At 42.6% G+C, this 23651-nt stretch overlaps 1 protein-coding gene and 2 long non-coding RNA genes across 5 annotated transcripts in view; 1 reads left to right on the top strand and 2 right to left on the bottom strand.

The window, feature by feature from the left end:
* LOC128890145 (epidermal growth factor receptor) overlaps positions 1-23427 on the top strand; it is a 232588-nt gene extending 209161 nt beyond the window's left edge. For 2 of the 3 annotated variants that reach the window (XM_054148382.1, XM_054148380.1), the window contains 10 exons: positions 13540-13875; positions 14564-14948; positions 16143-16819; positions 17180-17309; positions 17587-17897; positions 18434-18735; positions 18981-20192; positions 20673-21078; positions 21360-21539; positions 21909-23427. In XM_054148382.1, the coding sequence (XP_054004357.1) occupies positions 13540-13875; positions 14564-14948; positions 16143-16819; positions 17180-17309; positions 17587-17897; positions 18434-18735; positions 18981-20192; positions 20673-21078; positions 21360-21539; positions 21909-22216 (4247 nt within the window). In that variant the 3' untranslated portion in view covers positions 22217-23427. The remainder of the gene's footprint in view (positions 1-13539; positions 13876-14563; positions 14949-16142; positions 16820-17179; positions 17310-17586; positions 17898-18433; positions 18736-18980; positions 20193-20672; positions 21079-21359; positions 21540-21908) is intronic. The other variant, XM_054148381.1, reaches the window with a different exon arrangement.
* LOC128890195 (uncharacterized) lies at positions 11937-13632 on the bottom strand. The gene is made up of 3 exons (XR_008460581.1): positions 13512-13632; positions 13183-13386; positions 11937-13113 (listed from the first exon to the last, which is right to left on the bottom strand). It is a non-coding gene; the product is annotated as an uncharacterized LOC128890195 (long non-coding RNA).
* Positions 17810-18568, bottom strand: LOC128890194 (uncharacterized). Its single transcript, XR_008460580.1, has 3 exons — positions 18442-18568; positions 18262-18364; positions 17810-17923 (listed from the first exon to the last, which is right to left on the bottom strand). It is a non-coding gene; the product is annotated as an uncharacterized LOC128890194 (long non-coding RNA).
* Positions 23428-23651: the final 224 nt, after the last annotated feature.

Raw genomic sequence — 23651 nt, 5'->3', positions numbered from 1 at the left:
CTAAGAATAGAAAAAGAGCCTCGCTAGATACGAGAATATTTAAAAACCACGCCTAGAAACTCCCTTCCAACATCTCTACCACCTCAAAATGAACCCATTTGCCTTCTTTATCGTCAACTATAACATTTGCGTAATTTCTCTCGGCGCTAAACTGCGTGTACGCTACTATCGCACGTGTCGACACAGCGTTGAATTAATACAGCAAGCACGCGAGCCTGCTGAATAACCATATCCTTAATACTCATTCCAAATTAACAATTACGCCCGATACGATCTCTCTGGCAAGTCGACGCTTCGTAAACGGAACGCTCTCGCCACGGGGCAATTAAAATATCCCCCGACGAAAATCTATGGGCTCGGTGGGATTTTCAAAAGGGACGGCCGAACAAACGCGTCGAGTTTTTCCTATCTGCGTGTTTATCTGCGGCTCGGCGATTTCATAGGTGTATGACTTTGGCCGCGGCGCTCACGGCACGCTCGTATATTAAAATCTCCCCTCGCGTCCCAGCTGGCGAAACCACTCGAAAGGGAGAAAGAGATTGTTATCCGCGGCGCGAGTTGTACGCGCACGCAGGGTATTGTGCATCCGCGATTTAACCCGCGAGGCGTTCGACCGAATGATTTACGGCACGGAAATAACGGTAATTCGGGATTCTAGAATTCTCGCAGGGGTGAAAGCGACTTTCACCCGGCTTTGATTTATTGACGCTGTAGCCTAATCGCTTTTCGTTGGCGAAAAATACTCTGGAGCGTTGGCAAACGCAGGTAGATGATTTATTTCATGAGAGCGTTTGTGGGTTACGACTTTGGTCAAGTGATTATTAGGGGCGATCACGATCGATATTCATGGATTTTAGTTGGATCTGGCTGAAATCGTTATGTGTAGATTCTATGGGGTTTGTGATGTATGGGAGTATCGAATACATGAGTGTATTTTGATGGAGTCAGACTAAAACTCGTGTGACTGATCCACGTTCCCACAATGCCAACTATACACGTAATTCGTACGTTGCGATATCCTAATTCTTCTCCTTCCGCTATAACAGTTCGTGAGAAACCGTGGTATCCGGTATCATAAATTAACATTCTTCCATCGTACGTGTTCGAACCTCGTGAACCTTGAATTTCAGAAATCGCAAGGTCCCGAAGACCTGTTCCCATCTCTGCGCAATATAAAGGATCTAAGAAAAGTAATTTATTCTTTCCAAATTGTAAAAAGTGATAGTAGTAATACTCTATTGGTAAGTTCTTGGGCGAATAAAAAAGGGAAATGTAGGAAGGGCAAAGTATAGATTGTTCCACAAATTATAATCTCTCTCGTTTAATAATGTTTCCCCACCTTTCTGACATAGTCATTACACCGTGACTATAAAATTTCTGTGGCTCCTTTATTAAAAATATTGACAATATTACAATATATGTAAATATTAACACACACATACAATAATAGCACTGATGGTAAGGAAATACAGAATGGCATGAAATAGAATAAAATAAAATTGTTAAACATCGTAAAGTGTTCATAGTATTATCTCTTTCATCTAGTTCCTTTATTACAATTATTAACCCTGAACTTCCTAATTCTATCTTCTACTATTATACTTAATCATTCCATTTTTAAATGTAACTTTTTATCGATGTAATTCAATATTTTCCTTTCTTCTAACGCCTGCCAGTCACATAAAAAATAAGAAAGCATGAAATTCAATATCAGATATATGAAAAATCATGCAATTTCGTGATAGGTTCGTTAATTTTTGGCGGTATTCGTGGGAGGTCAAACGTACTGACCTTGACCGCGCGTTTCAGGTGAGATGTTCGCGCATTGACCTTCGACCGTGAAACCAAGTTAGATATGCATCTACTTCTATTGTTAACACGGGTCACTGTTTCACCATGTTGACCGCGAACTAGTTCGCCTTATCTGCTCTTTGTCTGAATGGCATGCAAATGCGAGTGAAGAGCGATCAGCCTGCTCGGGTCATCCTTGCCCTGTCCTATGCAGTCCACGCTCGTCTTCGAATCGAAATTATTCCTAATGGCGCCCAAAAGAAAAACAAGCGACGTATAATGAAATTTTTATCTCCTGCATTTGAATGTTTCGTACATTTTATCTTGAAGAGTGTTTCCATTGCGAAGCATACTCTTCTGCCAAGTAGAATTCTATCAATGTTACTCCAAAGCTGTTGTTCTGGATTCAATTGATGAATCTGATACATTTCAACTAGGTAATGTGAGTGAAAATCGTATAAGCCTAGTGCTTTCTTCCTGCAACTGTCAATATTACAGACGAGTGAAAATTGAAATTCTTCTTGTTGTATGTTTCGTAGAGTCTATCAAGTGTTACAGAAAATTATGATTAATATACTTAATCATGTCGTACAGGTGGAAAAATAATTACTACTGTCACATAGAAATATCAAAGTGAAGTCTTTCAAACGGTTATTAATTTATAGATTGATAAATGTGTACAAAATAATTAAAGTTCGATTTGTTATTAATTTACATTTAAACAGACACCAATATATAGATTGATAAATATACAAAACTAATTAAATTCGTATTTATTATTGATTGAAGCTGTATTTTTATGGATGTATATTCAAACAGACATGAGAATATAGATTGATAAATATACTACCAAATTAAAACCGTCTACGTATTATTAATTGGATTTCGTATGATTCACGATGGTACTCAGGAGCCCCCCAGAATCAGGACCTCGCTACTTCGAGAAACCTTCGCCTCCTGTAAGAGCACTCTGCGTTAATACCCTCTCGGAGGGCAAACGCGGGTTCGCGTGCCCTCGGCAGACGTGTGGTTCGGCCTGGCTGCTGCTGAGGTTGCCCAGGTGAGATGAGAACGAGAAGGATCGAGAATGAACCACCGATGAAACAGAAGAAGACGAAGGAACGAGACGGGGAACGCTGGAAGCGTCGACGCGAGAGAGATGCTTGAACAAAGCGCATTCCGCGTACCGTCATTCGTTCCTTGTCCCACCGTACCTCATTTCGATTCGTCATTACTTCCTCGCCTCTGCCCTAGGCGCATTAACGCGCGCTGGCGACGATTATGGCAGAGCGAAATGATTCTTCTCGAACCACCGCGCTGGACCGTGATTTTCAATCTTAACCGATTTTCTTAGAATTTCCCGCGCTAATATCGATAAACCAATGCCACCGTGCCACTCATTTAAATTGTACACATTTTTATAAATCATATAAAGTTGTATAAATCATATCAAAACAATATCGATCAACGATTCGACCTTAGGAAGAATAATAACATGTTGGTTTTATCCCGCAAAGCTCAGCAACACTTTCCAGTACTGACACGCATGAAAGAGTTGGCACTTCTTATGTAACGGTGTGCACAAAAATTGTTTACGTAAATTATAGATTACAGATCAAGTAATACGCGTCAAGTATTTCCTTTCGTCACTCGAACCGCGTCATTAGAGACAATTTCCTCTCTATTTTACATTCCCAGTGATTTCCATCTATTATGTATGCTCGCAATGAATTCACAAAACGAAAATTTTTAAAGCGCTTCGATTAAAAGACTTCGTACCCTATAAATTGTGCATTTAACGCTCAAACAGACGAGATTAGTTGATTAAAACGTCTGCTGTTATAACACGTTTCTTCTGCACTTAGTTATTCCGTTGAAAAAAAATGAGTAGCGAGTTCATTCTCAGTAGTTAGCAATTATGGCACGTGCCTGATTTAGCCAAGGTTCTTATCTAGTATGTTGATCGTATCAGAAAATACTCGAATAAAACACGCTAAGAAAAGAGGGAACAACCCACGATTCGCAATTAAAATGGCAGACGAGTTAAAGCGGTTCATGTCGGAGTTATTGTATGATGGAACAATGCTAAATACGATGCTAAAACGACTATCTTGAGATTGAATAGTATTAGAATCGCTGCAAACGAGATTCAAACTCACGGAACCGTGACACTCTATGATTTGCAGCGACTTTTCATTAAACGATTGCCACTGACACCGGTTGAATCGTGTTTTAAACGAAGTGCAGGTATTTTAATTGCTTCGCCATACAAAATGTCAAACGAAACTTTCAATTATCAATGAATGTTACGAGCCTTATGTACTCGATTCATGTTATCGTTGAGGTTGTTCTTTATGGTATCTGAAGAGATACGATGATTCTTTTCCAATAGAATTAGTGTGGACACGATTAACAAATAGAGAAAATGTCATGTAGGACTTGCAATTACTAACGAATTTTATGAGACGTGGTTAATTACTGCCGAGTCTACCTCACATTAAACAGAAATATTGAATCTATCTAAATATTAAATAAATTTAAATATTGAATCTATGTACCAATCAATCACACTAAACAGAAATATTTCATTTTTCTTGTAACAATTTCCAAAATACATCCGTTACAATTTTAAGTACATTAAACACAAGTGGTCTCTTATATATCCAAAGAGCAATCGTATTCCAAATGTGAAAAACTCTTCGCATGAAATATTACATTTTTAGAAAATTCCTGTTCCAAATGAAATATTCCAATGTTCATTCTCCCCTTAATGACTAAATAATCTTTAAAGAATGTTTTGGAGAAGATCGAAGGATTGCAAGAAAAATAGTTGTCATGCTAAACTTGCACGAAATTAGGGGCTCCATTGCAGGGGAGTGACTCCTGTTAAAATCTTTTTTCCAACAGGTCGCGATTGCTAAAAGAATCCTTTGGCAGAGAATCGTAAAGCTATCGAAAGGACAGAAACCGAATCGCGGCTACGATCTTCGAGGGGGACGCCGGTGCAGACGTAACGAAATCGAAAATAAAGGAGCACGATCTCGAGGACGATAGACGGTGCCAGCATCTCGTAGCCTTCGCTGCGCTGTACGTCGCCGCGTATCTGCTCCGCAGGGAGCGGAGAGAAGCTTAACCGCAGACTCGAAAGCAATAAACCATAAAGCTATTAATGTTACGCCCTGGGATGGTTATGCCACGGTTATAACGTATACGCACCACTTATACATCCTCGAGGTTGTACTCTATCTGGCTGGCCGCTTCTCCTCGGCCTTCTTTTCTTCTCTTCGATCCCGCTTGCCGTTGGATCGAGGGCCGCGAGGAAGGCTGAGAACTAGAGATGGGATTCAGTTCGATTTGTACTAGCGAATCTAAGTAAATTGCTGCACTCAAGGTTCATGGTTTCAGATACCAGTTGTAAGAGCTAGTGGTATCATTTTAATATTTTTATTTAGTGTACACGAAGTGGTTTCGAGCTCGAGATCGAGTCCGTAAGACTTCAAAGTTGTTAAATAGAGCGTGTTGATAAGAGCATTGGTATTTTACTAAAGGTCAATTCTTCGTGTAAAAAGATAAAAACAAATCGAAAAGTCTTTCGTTATTTTGCAATCTAAAGCTTCGTTATCCGAACTGTTACTTAATTTCCATATAATGATGTTGATAAATAGTTAACATATGCTTACTACGTACAGAATTTTGAATAAAGTTATCGTCTGTCGAGGACCTCAACATCTTCAGAAAGCTTAATCTGCTTTTGTAAAAATTCATATGTGAATCTTGAATTGTTTTGTGTAACAATCCATTACTGGATATTTGAATCAAAAACTACCGAAGTATGCATTAAAATCTAGTCCAGATTCGAAGTTGCTTGCAAGGCGGTCGATCCCATCGCTAGCAGAAATGTTCGCCGGAGCGAAATGACGAAGCGGCCCGTCGTTCGAGTCGGTGCGTGTTCGCAATAATTTTCCGCGTTGCTTTCGGCCCCCGATCGATCCACGCTCGCGAACCAGAGAGAAAAGATAGAAGCGATAATGGAGGTTCGTGCGCGAAGGACCATCGGGGCGAAGCCGATCGGAAAAAAGGATCGCGGAGCCGTCATTATGCGCGGCGAGGAGTGACGTAGCCGATCGAGGAAGACCGCGGGATATCGGGAACCGGTTCCTACGGGATCGCTCGATTTCCCTTATCGCGAAACGAACAATCGGCGTGTTTGCTTTCCGAATGAGTCGAAAGTTACGCTTCGTTGCACAGGAACATTACCTCGACATCTTCGGGAAAATTAATCTGCCTCGTGAACATTTGTAGTCGTACCCTGAAGACGTAGGACACGATGTTCAGGTTCCATGTTCAGGTCATCATGTTCCTCAAGTTCTTTATGTGGATCTTTTTTTGCTTTATCTAAAGATATATGATGCATGACGTCCCAAGGCAAATAATGAGAAGTACGTGTACTTTAACACGTTGAGAAATATTCTCGAAAATATTCTGCTAGGATTAAATATTATTTAAAATATTCGAGACTATGTAATGAAACATTCATCGTAGTATTTATTTTTGTAATTTCGTAAAAATCCATCAATTTTATTTAAATATATTCTCTTTCATGCTTAACTTTTGGAATTAATTTTTTTACTTCAGTGAAAAAACACTGTCAACATGTTAAAGAATATTATGCCTGATTCTCTTTGAAACCAATCAACTAACTAAGGACATGAGTTTCATTAACGAAATAATAAAATTACAGTACGTGGAGCTCACTTTCTGCCTTGATTACAGGCTATGATGCATCGCTCAAAAACTTATTGTTTTCATGGATTTTTGCGAATAATTTCGTAGAATGTGAGATTGACATCTACTTGGACAGTTTGTTCGTCTTAACACCAAAGAATATTTCATCAGTCCTAGCAGATAATTTCAAAGTCCTTTATACTTTATGAAGACGAAGACGACCTGGGACAACTTTTTTACCTAACAGTCTTTTTCACTAATATTTTCTGCCCTATGAGGCCCCTGCCAAAAAACCCTGATTCCTGACAGAGTCCACAATCATTGATATCCATTTCAACCATCCTCCACCAAATCCTTCCACCATCGAACGATCGAGTCGCTCCATCCCCAAATATCACCCTGTCTCTCATAAATACCCCAGCTCGTCCCTCGAACAAAGAAGCAACCACCGTCGCGCGCATTAATTCTCGCTCAACGGAGAAGCTAAATAAAGCCGCAACGAAGCGGATAGCCTTCTATCGAGTCCCACCGGTGGTGTCAGGAGTCAGCCAGCGCTCGTAACGCTTTACCCCGGGGGTGGAGGATGGCAAACTCGTGTTTACATCGTGACTTTTATTAGAGAATCAGTGTCTCGGTGTTCGGTGCGGTACGACGCGCTTCACCTTCGAGGTGGAAGGAGCCCATTGTTCCACGGGCGTTCGGTCCTCTCGCCTGGGACCGGTGTTCCTAAATTATTGTTTCCCCTTCGAGCTTCCAGTCCGGACCAGCCACGTCTCCCTCTCCTCGCCCCTTACACCCGCTCGTTCACCATTCCGGCGTCTCTTCTCACCACCGACTTTTTTCACAGGGGCCCGTCCGCCTCGGAAGGAACGCCTGGGCCCCGATGGTTATTTCGCGCGTTTACGATACCCGGTCTTTATTCCGTCAGGATTCGGCCGAGGGGCCCAACAAGTGATCCACCGTTCGGCTCTGGCCAATGGGAAGAGAGAGAGAGAGAGAGAATGAGAGAGACGGAGGCACACCGCGGTGTGTATCGATGTTTACGAGGCGAAATAAACGGCGACGGCGGCGCCGTCGCTGGCCATCGGTGTGCGGTTATTTCGTATTACTTTGGCCCTTTAATGGCGTCTTAAAGTGCCGCATAAAAATCGACGCTGCCCTCCTAGAAGGTGGTCGTCGAGGACCCACGGCGAATGCACAACTCTTGCGCCCACAAAAGAAGTCTCGCCGCGGGATTTCGGTTTCGCGTCTGTCTCTTCGTCGCGTCTGTCTTCGATCCGCCTCGGGTTTACTCCTCGAGGTTTTTGTCGCAGGGTACCTCCACTCATTGGCGAGTCCACGTGGCGATGGCTTCTTCCAGGGCTCGCGGGTTGCCCGCTCCACGGTTTCCGTCCTGCGGGGATACATTATGCATGGCCGCGGCTCGTGTTTGCGTGATTTGTGCGTCGATGAGTCTTCTGGGGTAGGCTTCATGAAATACCCTAAACGTGGAATCGAATGAGGAGGTTTCGAAGAAAGTCGCAATTAGCGAGGATTTTAAAACTTTGATGCGTCTTGTTGTTGCGTGTCGATGGTGGATCGAAAATGTATTTGCTAGGTTCTCGAAATACCTTCATTTTTCAATTACTCGTCTTGTGGAGCGTTTTCCAAAGGGGGAAAATAATTAAAAATGTATCTGTATTGTTGTATCAAGGTTCCGGAGGAACAACACGTCGTACCCGTTATACCAATAATAGTTTATTAAATATATGTTGAACGACTTTATTATTCAAGTACAAATTTAATATAGATATTCTTGGATATATTTGAACTTAACCTTATAATATTATGTGTTGAACAATGTGTCAACGAAACACGACGACAAACCATCACAGACCATGCTGAACAACTTTCTCAAACGGAAGTGCTTGGAGCGTGCGCCTTGTAGCGCGGGAACTCCAAAATAGTTCGTACGTCTTAACAATATATAATATAAGAAACATTCTCTATCGCTCCTGCTCTCGGACAGAACAACCGAATTCGCAAGACTCTGACGATCGCGCTCTCGCACCGCATCGCCGCTAGATGGTCCGCCGATTCCTTCGAACGCGCATTCATAACATGTATATTTGGCCTCATTTCGAATGGTCCATCTGCACCTCTGCATCCTACGTCGCGCGAACGTCATTTACATGCAGCCAGCATCCCAAAAAACTTTCCTAGAACCCTCCAAGTAATTGGTGAACCGAATTCGCGCCGAAACCCCGTAATCGATATCGCCATTGTCTTTCGGAAACGTGGAGGGCTTCGTTTTAGGAGAATTTTAATCCCGACCGAAGGGATTCGCCCAGTAATTTTCGTAACCCCGTTGTCGACGATAATTGCCACGTTTCCACGGGCCCCTCCCCACACCCCCCAGCTAGGAAATAACCCGATGAATTTCGTAGCACGCACGGAGGATCGCGAACGATGGAGAACGTGTTGCCTCGCCGACCTCGACCGACACTTCTGGCCCCAACTACCACTTTTCTCCGCTGTCCGAACGCCCATTCGGTTATCAGGCGAATTCTCTTTCGTTTTATCGCGGGGCAGCCGTAACTCTTTCGACGCGTCACGATCCGACGCCATGACGCGGTTACTTCTCCTGTCTCGTAATTCAGTTACCCTTAAATGCCACGAATGCCCATCATCATCGTAAACCGTCGGAGATACCGACACTTCTGCCGTTCGGGGATTTTAAAGCTGTGTACCGTTTAAAAATTACGATTATCCGCGATTTTGTGAGGTTACTACGAGAATCTCTGGAATAGTTTAGCTGAAAATTAATGTTTGCATGGGGATGTTTGGTGATTGAATTTTCGAAATTAATACACACATGCTGTTGTGCAATAAATATACATATAAATAAATGTATATTACAATTCAAATGCGCCTTTGAAGTTTTCTCAAAAATTGGCACGAACTTTCTGGACAACTCAATACTTTCTAACCCATAGCTCTAAAAATATGAATTTATGGTGCTTATAAAAATGTTCAGATCTTCAAACTTGAACAAACCTGCAAACAAAATTGCAACTTGTACATTTTAGCTTCTTAATATGGGGATGGTGATTGTGGAAAGAACGGACGTAATAACAGTTTAAATAAATATATTTTGAAATACAAAGATGTTATATAGTAAAACTCTTGACAGCAGTTCTTTGCAATGACAGATTACAAAACAACCACTTGAAAACCTGTCGCACGATAATCGATAGCCGCACGAGTTCAGAGCCCAACTCAGAGCCCAACTCCTACAAAAATGTTAGAAAACGCAGTAAAGTCTCCGCGAGTCCCTTTTTTTCGTGTTCAGTTACCGATCACTCCTCTGAAAATCGTCAAACGAAGAGAAACTTTGATCGCCATTCGCACAAGTTTCGCAAAGCGCCAGTCGGCGGCGGAAAGTACTGAAGAAACGACGTAGAAGAAGAGGAACGGGATCGACACGTCCCCGGAGGGTTCGGAACGAGCGCTCCTTATATTCTCCCCTCCCGGTAGAATTTCCATCGTATCGCCGTTTTGCTCGTCACGGAGCAAAGTGGAACGAGGCGCGTACGTCCGAGGCAGAATATAAAAGGGAAGAGAACGGGTGGAGGTACGATTCTGTTGTAAAATAGCGAACAAACAGACGGACGGACGAGTACGAGAGATGTACGAGAGAGTTCAGATCGTGGCGTTGCCTGAAAAGGAAACCGACGGCGCCTCCAGTTAGCGGAAGTCGCCCTTCGACTAGTTTTACACGTAGCCGCGTCTCGGGGCAAACGTGAACAACGAGGATCGCGACGGGCAGTCGGGTAGTAAACGATATATGTATACGCGCAAACGTTGCTAATTAGTCCGTTGGTATGTGAACGCGTAGGAATTTTCGAAGAAACGCGCGGCTAATCGGCTCCGTGGTCTATCCCTCGTCGGCGCGCGGTGACTCGACGTGTTTGTAAATCGTTCTAAATGAAATTCCTGTGTTTGCCGAGGAAATGGGCCGCTTCGTGGCGGTTGAAACAGTGCCAGCGTTCTTCGTAGTTTTGCGCGTGTTGTCCACGAGGTACTCGAGGTCGAAAGCGACTTGAAAGGGCTGCTCACTCGATGCTATTAGGCAGGACTGAATTTTGCCAGCAGGATTGTTCAATGCCAATGTAAAAGTAAAAACTCTATAAAGAAAAAGTTCAGAAACACGCCGAAATAATGTACATTGCTTTTTAAAATTTCCATTTATAATATAAATTAAAATAAAGATTGTAGACTGCATAATCTAACGGTATATAAAATTAATAGTGAAGAATAGTGAAACAATAATTGTCGGTAATGTTACAATTTTTTTGTGACTGGTGGAATTAATCGCATCTCGTAGAAGCATACTATGTAACTACAAACTGAAGCTTTCTTGTATTTATCGATAGATTCAGAATTCCCTAAATGCGATGCATGAATGTCAACTCGTAGAAGTATACCATAATTACAAACAAGCTTTCTTGTATTTACCAAAGTCCTCTACCATCGAATATTCCAGCGTCTAACAGGCATGGACCACCAAAGCGTTTTCCGACGACTCTAAGACGAAATCTCCTTCTTCCTCTCCCTTCTCCATTCCCTCCCGTAGCGCAATCGACCGACGAAGTCTCCCAAGCTCCGAGAAACTTCCTAAACAAGCCACGAAACGGTTACCAAGTCGAATGCCGGGCAAATTTAATAACCCTAATGAACTTTTTTCCGCCAAACGGAACATGCCTCGCGACGTCGTGATCGGGAGCCGCGTTCCGTGCGCAAGAAGCGCAACCCTTTCTTATCTACCACGACGATTAGGACATTAATCTTCGGTCGGGAGCCGAACAGACAGAAAACGCGAAGAGGGACCCGCGGTGCTCGCCCGAGCAAAGGGGAATCCCGCAGCGATGCAGATCCACGATCGATCCGCATTCTCGAGGTCCGTGGCGACCGCGGCCGATGCGCGCGTTCTGCATTCGTCTTCTCCGAGGGGGTGCGTCCAGGATCCAGCATCTGGTCGGTAGGAATACCAGGGCCCGGTTTCTCGGTTCCCTAGCTTCTTTCACCGTGTCCCCCGATCCTCGTTCCGTCGTTCCTTGGACGCTGGGACCGACGACGCTCCCGCCTCGAGTCGTCTTCTTTGGCGCGGCGCGCCTCGATTCGCGCAAGAAGGATGTCGTTGCGCAATTATTTTCGCATGATTCCGATCGCCGGGCCAGATTAAGACCCCTGCGCCTTTCGGTCCGTTCTGCTGCCGATGGAACGCAAACGCCGCGTTTCGTTTGCGATCCGCGTTACCCAGCAAAACCGAATTCCGAGGGACAATGCGTACGTGCCAGTATGCGTCGCGACGCGGGCCACGGGACCGTTCCCTGGACCACGGGACACGGAGGAAGACGTAAGCCGATGAAGAAGTACGGAACATGGGGATGGGGGCAGGGTTTCGACGTCTGTCGATCATCGACGAGCGTTTTTGCGAAGGGCGTGAGCGATCGGGCCCTCGTCGATCGATGTTCCGGTTATTAGCCAACTTATGAATGATATTGCCGCGATACCGGCGGTTTAGTTGCCGGCGCGAATGGTAATTGATCCAATTACGTTTTTCGACGAGAATAGCCGATGGCTGGGCCGTTTTCTTCTTGGGTTGGCTTGGGAAGCGAGGAGTCGAGAATAGGATAAAGGCTGAGGAGAACGGTTCACTTCGAACCCATCATATTTATTTTTATATTAAATATAGTATTTATTTATTTTTTATTATTCATTTATATTATAGTCAGGGAGTTGGAGAATAGGACAAAGGCTGAGGGGAACGGTTCACTTTGAACCGATGCATTGATGCATTAAATATGTTTAATATTAAGTAAATTTATATATTGTATTAAATGTATTTTTATATTAGATGTCGATAAATCGTACTGCCGTTAATTCAGCGCATTGGATATTAACGATGCGATGTGTGCAAATAGGAACAGTATCATTGCGAAGTGGATGAGAGTCTGCGATCGCTTAGGGTTACTTTTACGCACTGTGTTAGCTTGCAAGAGTGTGTTGCGACACGTTGGGGATACGTGTGTGATTACACAACAAATCCAAGCGCGTACTCGTGTGTGCGGAAGTGGTTCGCCCACCCGCCACGGCACGCTTTCAAAGCTTAGAAAGCTATCTATAGATCGGGGAAGCGCTTTCAACGATGTGGGTGGCGACCTCAGCCCGTTCCACGGAGTGATTCTATGAACAGGGGGTCGTCGACGCACGGAAGTCGCGCGACGAGTGTTTATGCTCCGAACGTTTACGAAACGTCGCCGCGACTTGGTCGATAACAGTACTCTGCAATCAGAGATACTTGTTAACAAGGTGTGACTTTTGGAAATTTCAATTAGATCTACAACCAGCGAAAGCACTTATTGTTGATGGAATTTTTAACGAAAGCTTTCAAGTATATCAGATGTCTATGGATGTCCTCGATGTTTGGTTAAATTATGACGTAGAGAATAGAAATGGTAGTTCATTTAGTCTTTGTTATTTTCTAGCATTTCTAGCAATAGTATCAAGGCTTATCATTCGAATCGTGCCTCTTATAAATTTACTCAATGATATCTTTAAAAATAAAGAATGGAGGAGCAAATGATTTAATGTATCCTAGTCCTCTATTTCAATAATTCTCACCAAAAATTGTAGTAAAAGCGTTGTCAATAATTCAGTAATTTTAGAAAGAAGTATAAAGTACACGGTCTTGGTAGTTCTAGTATTAATTGTCTGCTCAAGGCTACTGCACCTCTTGCTTACTCGAGCAGACCTAACTAGCTAGCATAATGCAAGCAGAGAGTCGTTCTTGACACACTAGGGAAACCTGAGTTGATTTCAATCAACCTGTAACCAATTTCAAGTGATTAAAATATTAGTTAAAATATTAGACTTTGAAAAGGGGTATTATTTCTAAAATCGATGTCAAATTAATACTGTAAAAATGAATAGATCTTCTTGATTGACTTTACGTTAAACGTCTATATCCTTTTGTTTCAGTTTGCATCGGAACCAATGGCCGCCTCTCCGTTCCGTCCAACAAGCAGCATCACTACCGGAATCTTCGAGACCGGTACACCAACTGTACTTATGTCGACGGCAATCTGGAGATCACATGGCTCCAGAACGAGCCATTCGACCTCAGTTTCCTCCAGTATATACGAGAGGTCACCGGTTACGTCCTCATCAGCCACGTGGATGTCCGGAAGATCGTCCTGCCGCGGTTGCAGATCATACGCGGCAGAACGCTCTTCAAGCTTACCATACATGACACCGAGTTCGCCTTATTCGTCACGATGTGTCAAATGCAGAACTTGGAGATGCCGGCCCTCAGAGGTAAATGACAATTTTCTTTATTCCTGCATTTTCGGAATTATTTTACTCTAGACAATCCATCTTCTGACTTTTATGTTTTTTATATACTTTCATTAAAAATATACGTAAGAAAATAAGATATAGATGATAGTTTCCTTCGAATTATAAAGCAAATAAAAATATTGATGCTCACGGCACTGGTTACCTATCATCAATCCACAAAAGTTGAAACTCACGTCAATGAATATTGCCGAGTTGTTCCAGGCAAATTTACCCTACCTACGTCTGTTATTTCCACTATGAATTTTTCATTAACACGTTGGTCGCAACGTCGCCCAGAAATGGATGACAGGACTTTTCATTAAGGAACTAAAAAAGAAAATTTCAAAGGTGAGACGTTAATAAAAATAAATGTGGATAGGATTCGTGAGTGTGACGAGGTTAAGAAATTAAATGCTACGACAAATGTTACGTTATCTAATTTTCGATAGTCTCGAGACGAAATTTGAACTTGGTAGAAATTTTCACGAGTATCAGTCTGGCAACCAACGTGTTAAAAGAACATTGAGAACTCAAGATTCTATAAAATGCATCCTCCCAAATAGTAAATAATTCAAAGTAAACTCAAGCTGAATATCTTCCGCGTTTAATATTCCAACGTGAACCACGAACACTTCAACGACCCTAAGTCGCACGTGTCGTTTCCTAGATATCCTCAACGGGAGCGTGGGCATGTACAACAATTACAACCTTTGCCACATCCGTACGATCAACTGGGACGAAATAATCACCGGCCAGGGTGGAACGTACTCCTACGTATACAATTTCACGTCACCGGAGCGCGTATGTCCGTCGTGCGACAAGAGCTGCGAGCAGGGCTGCTGGGGCGAGGGTCCCGAGAATTGTCAGAGGTACTCGAAGACGAACTGTTCGCCCCAGTGCTGGCAGGGCAGGTGCTTCGGGCCCAATCCGCGAGAGTGTTGCCATCTTTTTTGCGCCGGTGGCTGCATGGGCCCCAAACAGAGCGACTGCCTCGCCTGCAAAAACTTCTTCGACGACGGTGTGTGCACGCAGGAATGCCCGCCCATGCAAAAGTAAGTAGACGACCCGCATCATTAAGGACCGGGTCGAATCTACCTTCACGGATGGACGTGGATTTCGGCCTCGAATTCATATACGACCCTTAATTAGAGAAAGATTAATTGCGTGTTAATTATGGGAATCTTGGAATACCCTTCGGGACTTTGGGAATACTATAGCTTCAGATTAAATGAGTTATTGCACTAGTACGTACATATGTATATTGATTTGTTTGGAAAGTATACGTCGATTTTTGGTAGGTGGGTACAGGTCTGAATATATTGGAACGGTTGACAACAAATAACTTGCGTACATCCCTTAAATGGTGGAAAGATTGTGGAATAAAATGGTGCTTATATAATTCAATAAATGTACATATATCGAAATTCAAATGTGTCTTTGAATATTTCTTAAAAATTGGTACGAACTATTAGAATGGCTATTGAATGAATCAAAGTCCAAAGTCTAAGAAATTCAAGAATTATTTCTCAAAGTTTAAATAAATAATTTCTTCCGAAACTCAGCGTAAATTTACAGTGCAATTATTGAACTCAATATACAAATTTGTACACTAATCTCCAAGAACGTTTTCTTTTTTTTTGCCTCATCTGAAACATACCAAGCAAACTATTTCATCAAGAAAAACGATAATTTTGAATGTTGAGAAATAAGATATTATAGTAAAACCATTTTGGTACACATTTCAATTGAAAAAAAATACTTGTATTTCCTCAATTATTCTCAACTCGAAATTAATCTGCAATTAATCTCCCAACATGACATTTTACAATCCCCCTCGATGAATACCATCTGCAAATAATACTTTAAATCGTCCCTCCGGCGTTATCACGTTTAAAAATACAATCTTGCTTCATGCTCGGATCAAAATACATCACGATACTTCACATTTCGCCTATTCGCGCATAAATTTGAACCATAACGCGAGAGTTCACGACACTAAACCTTCTCCTCCGAGCGTTTAGAAACCAAAAATCCCGAAGGTTCTATCAAACGACGTCGATATATACATATCTCTCAGGCTTAACGGGTGCGATACGAAACTAGTAAAACGTTTGACAATAGCAACCGCATCGTCGATAAATCCGTACTACGCCGATGTATCGATGTCTCGTCGCGGAGATACTCGTTGGAAGTTCGAGTCTCATTGTAAACTTTACGACCAGGTATTCAAACGACGACCGTTTCAGGTACAATCCTACGACGTACTCGTGGGAGGCTAATCCTGACGGGAAGTACGCGTATGGTGCAACCTGCGTGAGAAGGTGTCCGGAACACCTTCTGAAAGACAACGGGGCTTGCGTAAGGTCCTGTCCACAGAAGAAGAAAGCGTTGAACGGCGAATGCGTGCCTTGCGATGGCCCGTGCCCGAAAACCTGTAAAGGCGTGGAGAAAGTGCACTCTGGCAACATAGACGACTTCAAAGACTGCACGATCATCGAGGGATCGATCACCATACTGGACCAGAGCTTCCAAGGCTTCCAACACGTCTACTCCAACTTCAGTTTTGGCAAACGCTACGAGAACATGCATCCCGACAGGTTGGAGGTGTTCAGCACTCTAAAGGAGATCACCGGATTCCTGAACATCCAAGGGGATCACAAGGACTTCAAGAACCTCTCGTACTTCCGGAACCTCGAGTTCATAGGTGGAAGAACCCTGACGGAGTATTTCGCGTCTTTGTACATCGTGAAGACGTCGCTCGTGTCGTTCGGTCTCAGCTCCCTCAAGAAAATTTACTCCGGGTCCATCGCCATTTTGGAGAACAAGAATCTCTGTTACGCGCAAAGCATCAACTGGACTAGGATCAAGAAGTCGTCGGAGCACGAGTGTTTGTTGTCTAATAATAGGAACGAAAGCGAATGCAGTAAGTATTGTGGTGTATGATGTAATCATAGTATTAGTTATTATAATTATTTTATATTCTAGTATTTTTGCAGTTGTGGAACTTTGCTCTGACAGTTGCATAAAATTTGTTTTTATGTATTCAAGTAGAAATTATAAGTAAATATTAAGACTATCTACCTGGAGTCTATTTATAGAAATTTTAATTAGAATAACACCGGGAATTTTGAATTTTTGTTTTAATGTAATCTTTTATAAATATTTTAAAGACCTGAAGCAACAAGAATAGTTACAAATATCTCTATGTTTTAAGCCAGAATGAAGAATTCCCTTTAATGTCACTCACACTCTAAAAATATTGAATATCTTTTCCCAATTCCAGTAAGAGATGGATTGGTCTGCGACGAGCAGTGTTCCGAAGAGGGTTGTTGGGGTCACGGACCAGCGCAGTGTCTGTCCTGCAAGAACTTCATATTAGGGAACGATTGTCTCCAAGACTGCACCGCGCCAGGGTAAGAGCGAACTCTATATAACTACTTAACAAATTTTAATTACTTAACAAATATCTGCAAACCTGAAAATAACACATGTCACTTCTGTTGTGTTTAAATTTGCCCATCTCAGAGCGTGGATCAAAGGTAAACGGGGTTAGCCTGAGGTTATCTTTCTGTTTCATAAGCGTGTAGTCTCGCACTGATACCAAGCATCGCTTTCGCTATTAATTAATTGCCCAGTATGGTTAATTTGCGTATGAAATATTAGCTAACACCCTTTATTCCAAACTTATAGAATTTACCAGGCCGATGAAAAGACCTGCAAGTTGTGTCACGACGAGTGCGACGGTTCTTGCACCGGTCCAAACGCGGAGCACTGCACAAAATGCAAACACGCGCTAGACGGTCCGTTCTGCGTGCCCGAGTGTCCATCCTCCAAGTATAACGACAACGGCGTGTGCAAGGACTGCCACGGGAACTGCGTGGGTGGCTGCGAGGGACCCGAGAACAACATAGGCCCTAATGGATGTCACAGCTGCGATAAGGCGATCATGAACGGGAGCGTACCTGAAGGATGTTTGCAGAAAGGGGAACCCTGTCCAGATGGTGAGTGACTCGATCTATTCAGAAAGCTGAAAGTACATTATTGTCTATTAATATTTAATTGCAAACGAGTAAATCGATTTCACAAAGTAAATTTCTTTGTTGAACTCTCTGTCCTAAGAGATAGAATATTTACATGAAAATGAAGTAATTGTAAACAAGATAATTCCAGATATATACAAGAGATTCAAGAACGTCAAGAAAATTCACAGATTATAAAAAGTGCACGTACGAAGTGAACTATCTTTTAAAAGAAACGTCAAACAAGAGAAGTTTTCGAGCTCGAAAATTCCGATTTAAACACAAAAAACAATTTCTTCTTTTTATAATCTTTCTTGTATCCTTATAGTGTAACATTTATTCTTACCTCTAAAAATTTTTCGTAAAAATGAAGTCGAAATTCGTATATAAAGTCTAATTTGTAAACAGCCTAATTCCTCATACGTTCTTCCCAGTCAAAGGGTTGCAGCCTAGAAATAAATTAGCGTAAGCAAGAACGAACAAGCGAAATCTAAAGAAATTATGATTCCATGTTACAGGACATTACTACGAGTGGGTGAGTCCTCAAGAGCTAGGAGCCTTGAAGCCTCTGGCAGGAAAGGCAGTCTGTCGGAAGTGCCACCCTCGTTGCAAGAAGTGTACCGGATACGGTTTCCACGAGCACGTGTGCCAAGAGTGCACCAAATACAAGAGAGGCGAGCAGTGCGAAGACGAGTGTCCTGCTGATCATTTCGCGGACGCAGACACTCAGCTCTGCATTCCGTGCTTCAGCGAGTGTCGAGGATGCTTTGGACCGGGCCAGAATCAATGCTACAAGTGTCGAAACTACAAAATCAACGTGGTAAGTCGTATAATGAGTTCAGAAAATTTATTGACACGTTCGTCGTCTTCACTTCCAAGTGACTGCAAGGAAGTGTATACATGCAAATAAACATCTAGAATTCTTTCAAACATTTTGTTCGTACATGATTATACATTGTTTAGACACAGCAAAGCACAAAAGCTTGTTTTCCATCGTAAAATTTCTAATCATCCATGTTAATTTCTGATTACATACTTTCTATACCTCTCCTTGTTTTCTTCCAGGACGAAGATATAGATGGAAACGCTACATCCTTCAACTGCACGGAGATCTGTCCTCCCGAGTACCCCCACAAAATCTTCCCTCCGGACAGCGAGCCGTACTGCTCCCTGGAATCCGGCAGCGTTAGATTCTCAGGGGAGAACGAGCTGCAGCCAGCTATCCTAGCAGGTGTCGTGGTGTTCACTTTACTCTTCATCATGGTCGCGGCCGTAATCATGTACTTCTGGCGCATACGCGCGAAAGCAAAGGAAAACACCGTGAAGATGACGATGGCGTTGACTGGGTTAGACGACAACGAACCACTACGACCGACAGGCGTGAAGCCGAACCTGGCCAAGTTACGTATCATCAAAGAAGAAGAGATGAGGAAAGGTGGGATCCTGGGTTACGGAGCTTTCGGAAACGTCTACAAGGGCGTCTGGGTGCCCGAAGGTGAAAACGTCAAGATCCCGGTGGCCATAAAGGTCCTTCACGATGGCACAGGGGCGAACACATCGAAGGAGTTCCTCGACGAGGCGTACATCATGGCCAGCGTGGAACACCCTAACCTTCTTCAATTGTTAGCCGTTTGCATGACCTCGCAGATGATGCTCGTGACCCAGCTGATGCCTTTGGGTTGCCTGCTCGACTTCGTGCGCACGTTCAAGGACAAGATCGGCTCCAAAGCCCTCCTCAATTGGTGCACGCAGATCGCCAGAGGAATGGCCTACCTGGAGGAGAGGAGATTGGTCCACCGCGACCTGGCTGCGCGAAACGTTCTCGTGCAAACGCCTAATTGCGTCAAAATCACCGATTTCGGTTTAGCCAAGCTTTTGGACATCAACGAGGAACAGTACAAGGCTGCAGGTGGAAAAATGCCGATCAAGTGGCTGGCCCTCGAGTGCATTCAGCATCGAGTCTTCACGCACAAGTCGGACGTGTGGGCTTTTGGAGTGACCATCTGGGAGGTTCTCACCTATGGTGGCAGACCTTACGAGAACGTGCCAGCTAGGAACGTGCCAGAATTGTTGGAGAAGGGCGAGAGGTTACCCCAGCCAACGATCTGCACGATCGACGTTTACATGATCATGATCAAGTGCTGGATGCTGGACGCGGAGTCCAGGCCTAGCTTCAAGGAGCTGGCGGAGGACTTCGCGAAGATGTCCAGAGACCCTGGTCGATATCTTGCCATCAAGGGCGACAAATACATGAGATTACCTTCGTATACACTGCAGGTAGGCAATAAAGATTGAATTCTTTTATCATTCACGTGATTTATCGTTGTTGTCCAACATGCACAGATTATTTGTATCGGGTTGAGTATATTAGGTTGTCCCAAAAGTTTCTTTCGTAATTTGCACTCAATTATTTTGTGTGGCAGTGTTTATATAAATAGACAATCTAATTTCTTAGATATTGATGTTGTAACAGTAATGGAGCAAAATGAATCGTACACAATTCAATAATGTAACATTAGACATAAAATGTTGTGTATGTATTACTTATTAATAAAACGAAAGAAACTTTTGGGACAACCTAATATTATGGTTATGCATTTATAGCAAGTGGAAATATGGAAAACTGTGTGGGGATATGCACTAATGCTCTTCATGTTTCTTTTTCTTCTGGAATATAGTATCTTTCGTGATCTATATAAAATATTCTTCAGTGTCCCTATATGCAGTATTTCGAATAAAAATTTTCCATGTTCTCAGGACGAAAAGGAGATGATACGAAACCTTGCATCAGCCATGGACGGTCCCGAGGCGCTAGTGGACGCCGACGAGTACCTTCAGCCGAAATCCAGGGCTCCTATTCCACCTGGACTCTCAGCATCCAGTACTTCCGGTTCTCCACCGAACACCCCCGTGAAAACTTGCTGGCCCAATGGCAAACCCCTCGCTGCCGACTCTCCAACGCCTCAAAACCAACAGAACTGGGACAGAGAGTTGTTGAGGTACGGAGCGAATCACAGAAACGGAAACGCGTCACACGAGCCTGGAAATTCGGGTCAGCACCCGCATTTCGCGCCTCCCAACGGCCATTGTGGACATCCTGTTGGCTCCGACACATCCAGTTCGAGATACTGCTCGGATCCGCTGAAGATGATTGGCGTCAGAGGTGAGTTATCCTATTAGAGCAATAATTAGTATAATATATATATTCAATATCTATTGAAGAAATTTGCTTAAATTAAATTATAGGTTTAAAGTTTCCGAATAAATTTTTCCATAAAAGTATGTACATGTGTAAAGTTTATTCATACACATATTTATAATGAAACGTAATTAATACTTGTTTAGAAGACATATAATTGAAGTCATAGGGCATTGACGTCATACTAAAGTGCAAATAAATAAAGAAAAATTAAGTATCAAGAAATTTATCGCTTGATTGTTTAGATTGTGACGTGACGGACGATTGTTTCGAAGGTGAGGTGAACTCTGCACACCAGCAGGCTCAAGTAGGTAACCTGAAGTTAGACTTGCCATTAGACGAAGACGATTATTTGATGCCATCGCCGCAATTGCCGACGAACACGACGCAGTACATGGATCTCATAGGGGACTCGAAACCCACGGGTAAGCAACAAATTCGTTACAAATTACTGAAGACGTAACATAATTTCCTTGTATAATTTTCCTCCTTGTATAACTTTCATTCATAAAGTCTGCTAATTGAAGTAATTGTTGTCAACATAAATTTCTTAATCACGAGATTGGTAATATTTTTGTTCTCGACACAAGAATTCTTTCATTTATAAAGACTGCTATTTGAAGCAATTGCTGTTAACAGAAATTTTTTGAATCATGAGATTGGTGATATTTTTGTTCTTGACAATCTCGATGAATAAAAGTCCACCACAAGAATTCTTTCATTCATAAAGACTGCTGTTCGAAGCAGTTGCTTTTAACATAAATTTTTAATCAACGTTTCTGAATTGTTTCCAGAATTGGAGCCAAAGCGAGTCAACAACGGTTACAGGAAGTACCCAGAGTTCCTGACCATCCAAGGTAAAACTTCGCTGGACAACCCCGAGTACATAATGTCCCAGGACGAGGGACCATTGACCCCGCAGACTTTAGGTATTCCAACGCCCGACCTGGAGAAGGTCCTGACGAACGGAACCTTCGGGTCTCAGGTGAGACAAAGGAGTTCCGAGGAGGAATCTGACCACGAGTACTACAACGACTTCGATCGCCTGGAACGGGAGCTGCAGCCGCTGAAGCCTCTCAGAAAGAACGAGACCACCGTCTGAGCCCAAGGATATCCTACAGGATGCCAAACGAACTGTCATTCCAAAACTGGAACCAGAGAGTTGATGTCGTCCGTTCCGAGGATCGATTCGATCTCGAACTTGACGGACGAAGGGAAACTTCAGAGTACTTAGAGAGGACACTTCGCTCGAGTGCCGTGTTTGATTGTGATTAGACGTAAAACGCGAGAACTGTGCTAATTTCCCAACAAAATTTCGGGAAAGTATCTCACACAAGATAGACTGTTGCGCGTGCGTACGATGAACAAGTAGTGCAAAGATAATCTTAATGTGCCATTCGCCGTGGCTTGTAAATAACGTACTGTCTACCACTTCTGTAGGGCTAACGAGAGTATAAGGATCGACTTGCAGTAAATGGCATAGAAAATTCTCTCCCTTACCCTTCTGCCCTTATTTCGACGGTCCATGTTCGTTGTCTCACCCTTTTTTTCTATTGATGACCATAGACGTAACGATTTGTCGTACAATGACTTGTACGACTATCGTTGATGTAACTGTTTGGAGACTCTGTGGATGTCGTTGCGACTTATGCTATTAATTAAATGAAGGACAGTAAGACATAGACTATGAGGGCTCTAGCTCAGAAGCTTCAGCTTCTAAAGTCTTTAGAAATTAATTTGAAAATACATGTTGCACCGTTTAGAAGACAAAACATACTTCCATTTTAATCTCAACTCTTTATTCGAATCGATACAAATATGAATTTATATAAACATTCACAGTCTAGTAATGATATTTGGTTTAAATAAATCTGTAGACATTAAGGGACATATTTATGACAAGAAATTAAAATTTTATATCTTATTTTTTTCTACTCTATGTAAATTTGTAAAATAGTCATCTATGTGCATTGAAAGTCTATTTCTTTTACAGTCTAGAGTTCTAGAAATTATATAAATTTTAGTTGTTGTTACGGGATTCTAATTCAGTCGTAACGACTGTCTTACGATAAATCGTTGACGTTCATGGTCTCTAGTTTCTTCACAGAGAACGGACATTTCTCGTATTATCGTACAGTGTCGAACTGCGAACAAAACGAATTACTCCTGTTACGAATGTGGACCTCTCTCACTTTCGAAGAATCGAACTTATCTCTTCTGTTTCCTCTAAATTCATAATCGTCTCGTGTGCGACGTATCTGCGCGGTTCGCCGTTGACTGTGATAAAGAAACGTTCTACTGCTTCTCGAAAATATTTTAACCATCTCAACTGTTAATCCTTTCTTGCTTTCTCCCCCATGTGTCGCAATGAGCAACGACAGTACAACGCATTAGGCCATTTATTATGAAAATAAGAACATGAAATAAAATAGGAACATGATTGTATTTTGGTCGCTGTATAAGTAATTATGATTAATTATGTAGCTGATCGGTAGATAAATTGTATAAGTTTGTTTGACAATTAGAACAATTCTCTT

This window comes from Hylaeus anthracinus, unplaced genomic scaffold (assembly GCF_026225885.1).
Source record: "Hylaeus anthracinus isolate JK02 unplaced genomic scaffold, UHH_iyHylAnth1.0_haploid 12000, whole genome shotgun sequence".
Classification (NCBI taxonomy): Eukaryota; Metazoa; Arthropoda; class Insecta; order Hymenoptera; family Colletidae; genus Hylaeus; species Hylaeus anthracinus.
This window is presented reverse-complemented; position numbering and strand designations above follow the sequence as displayed.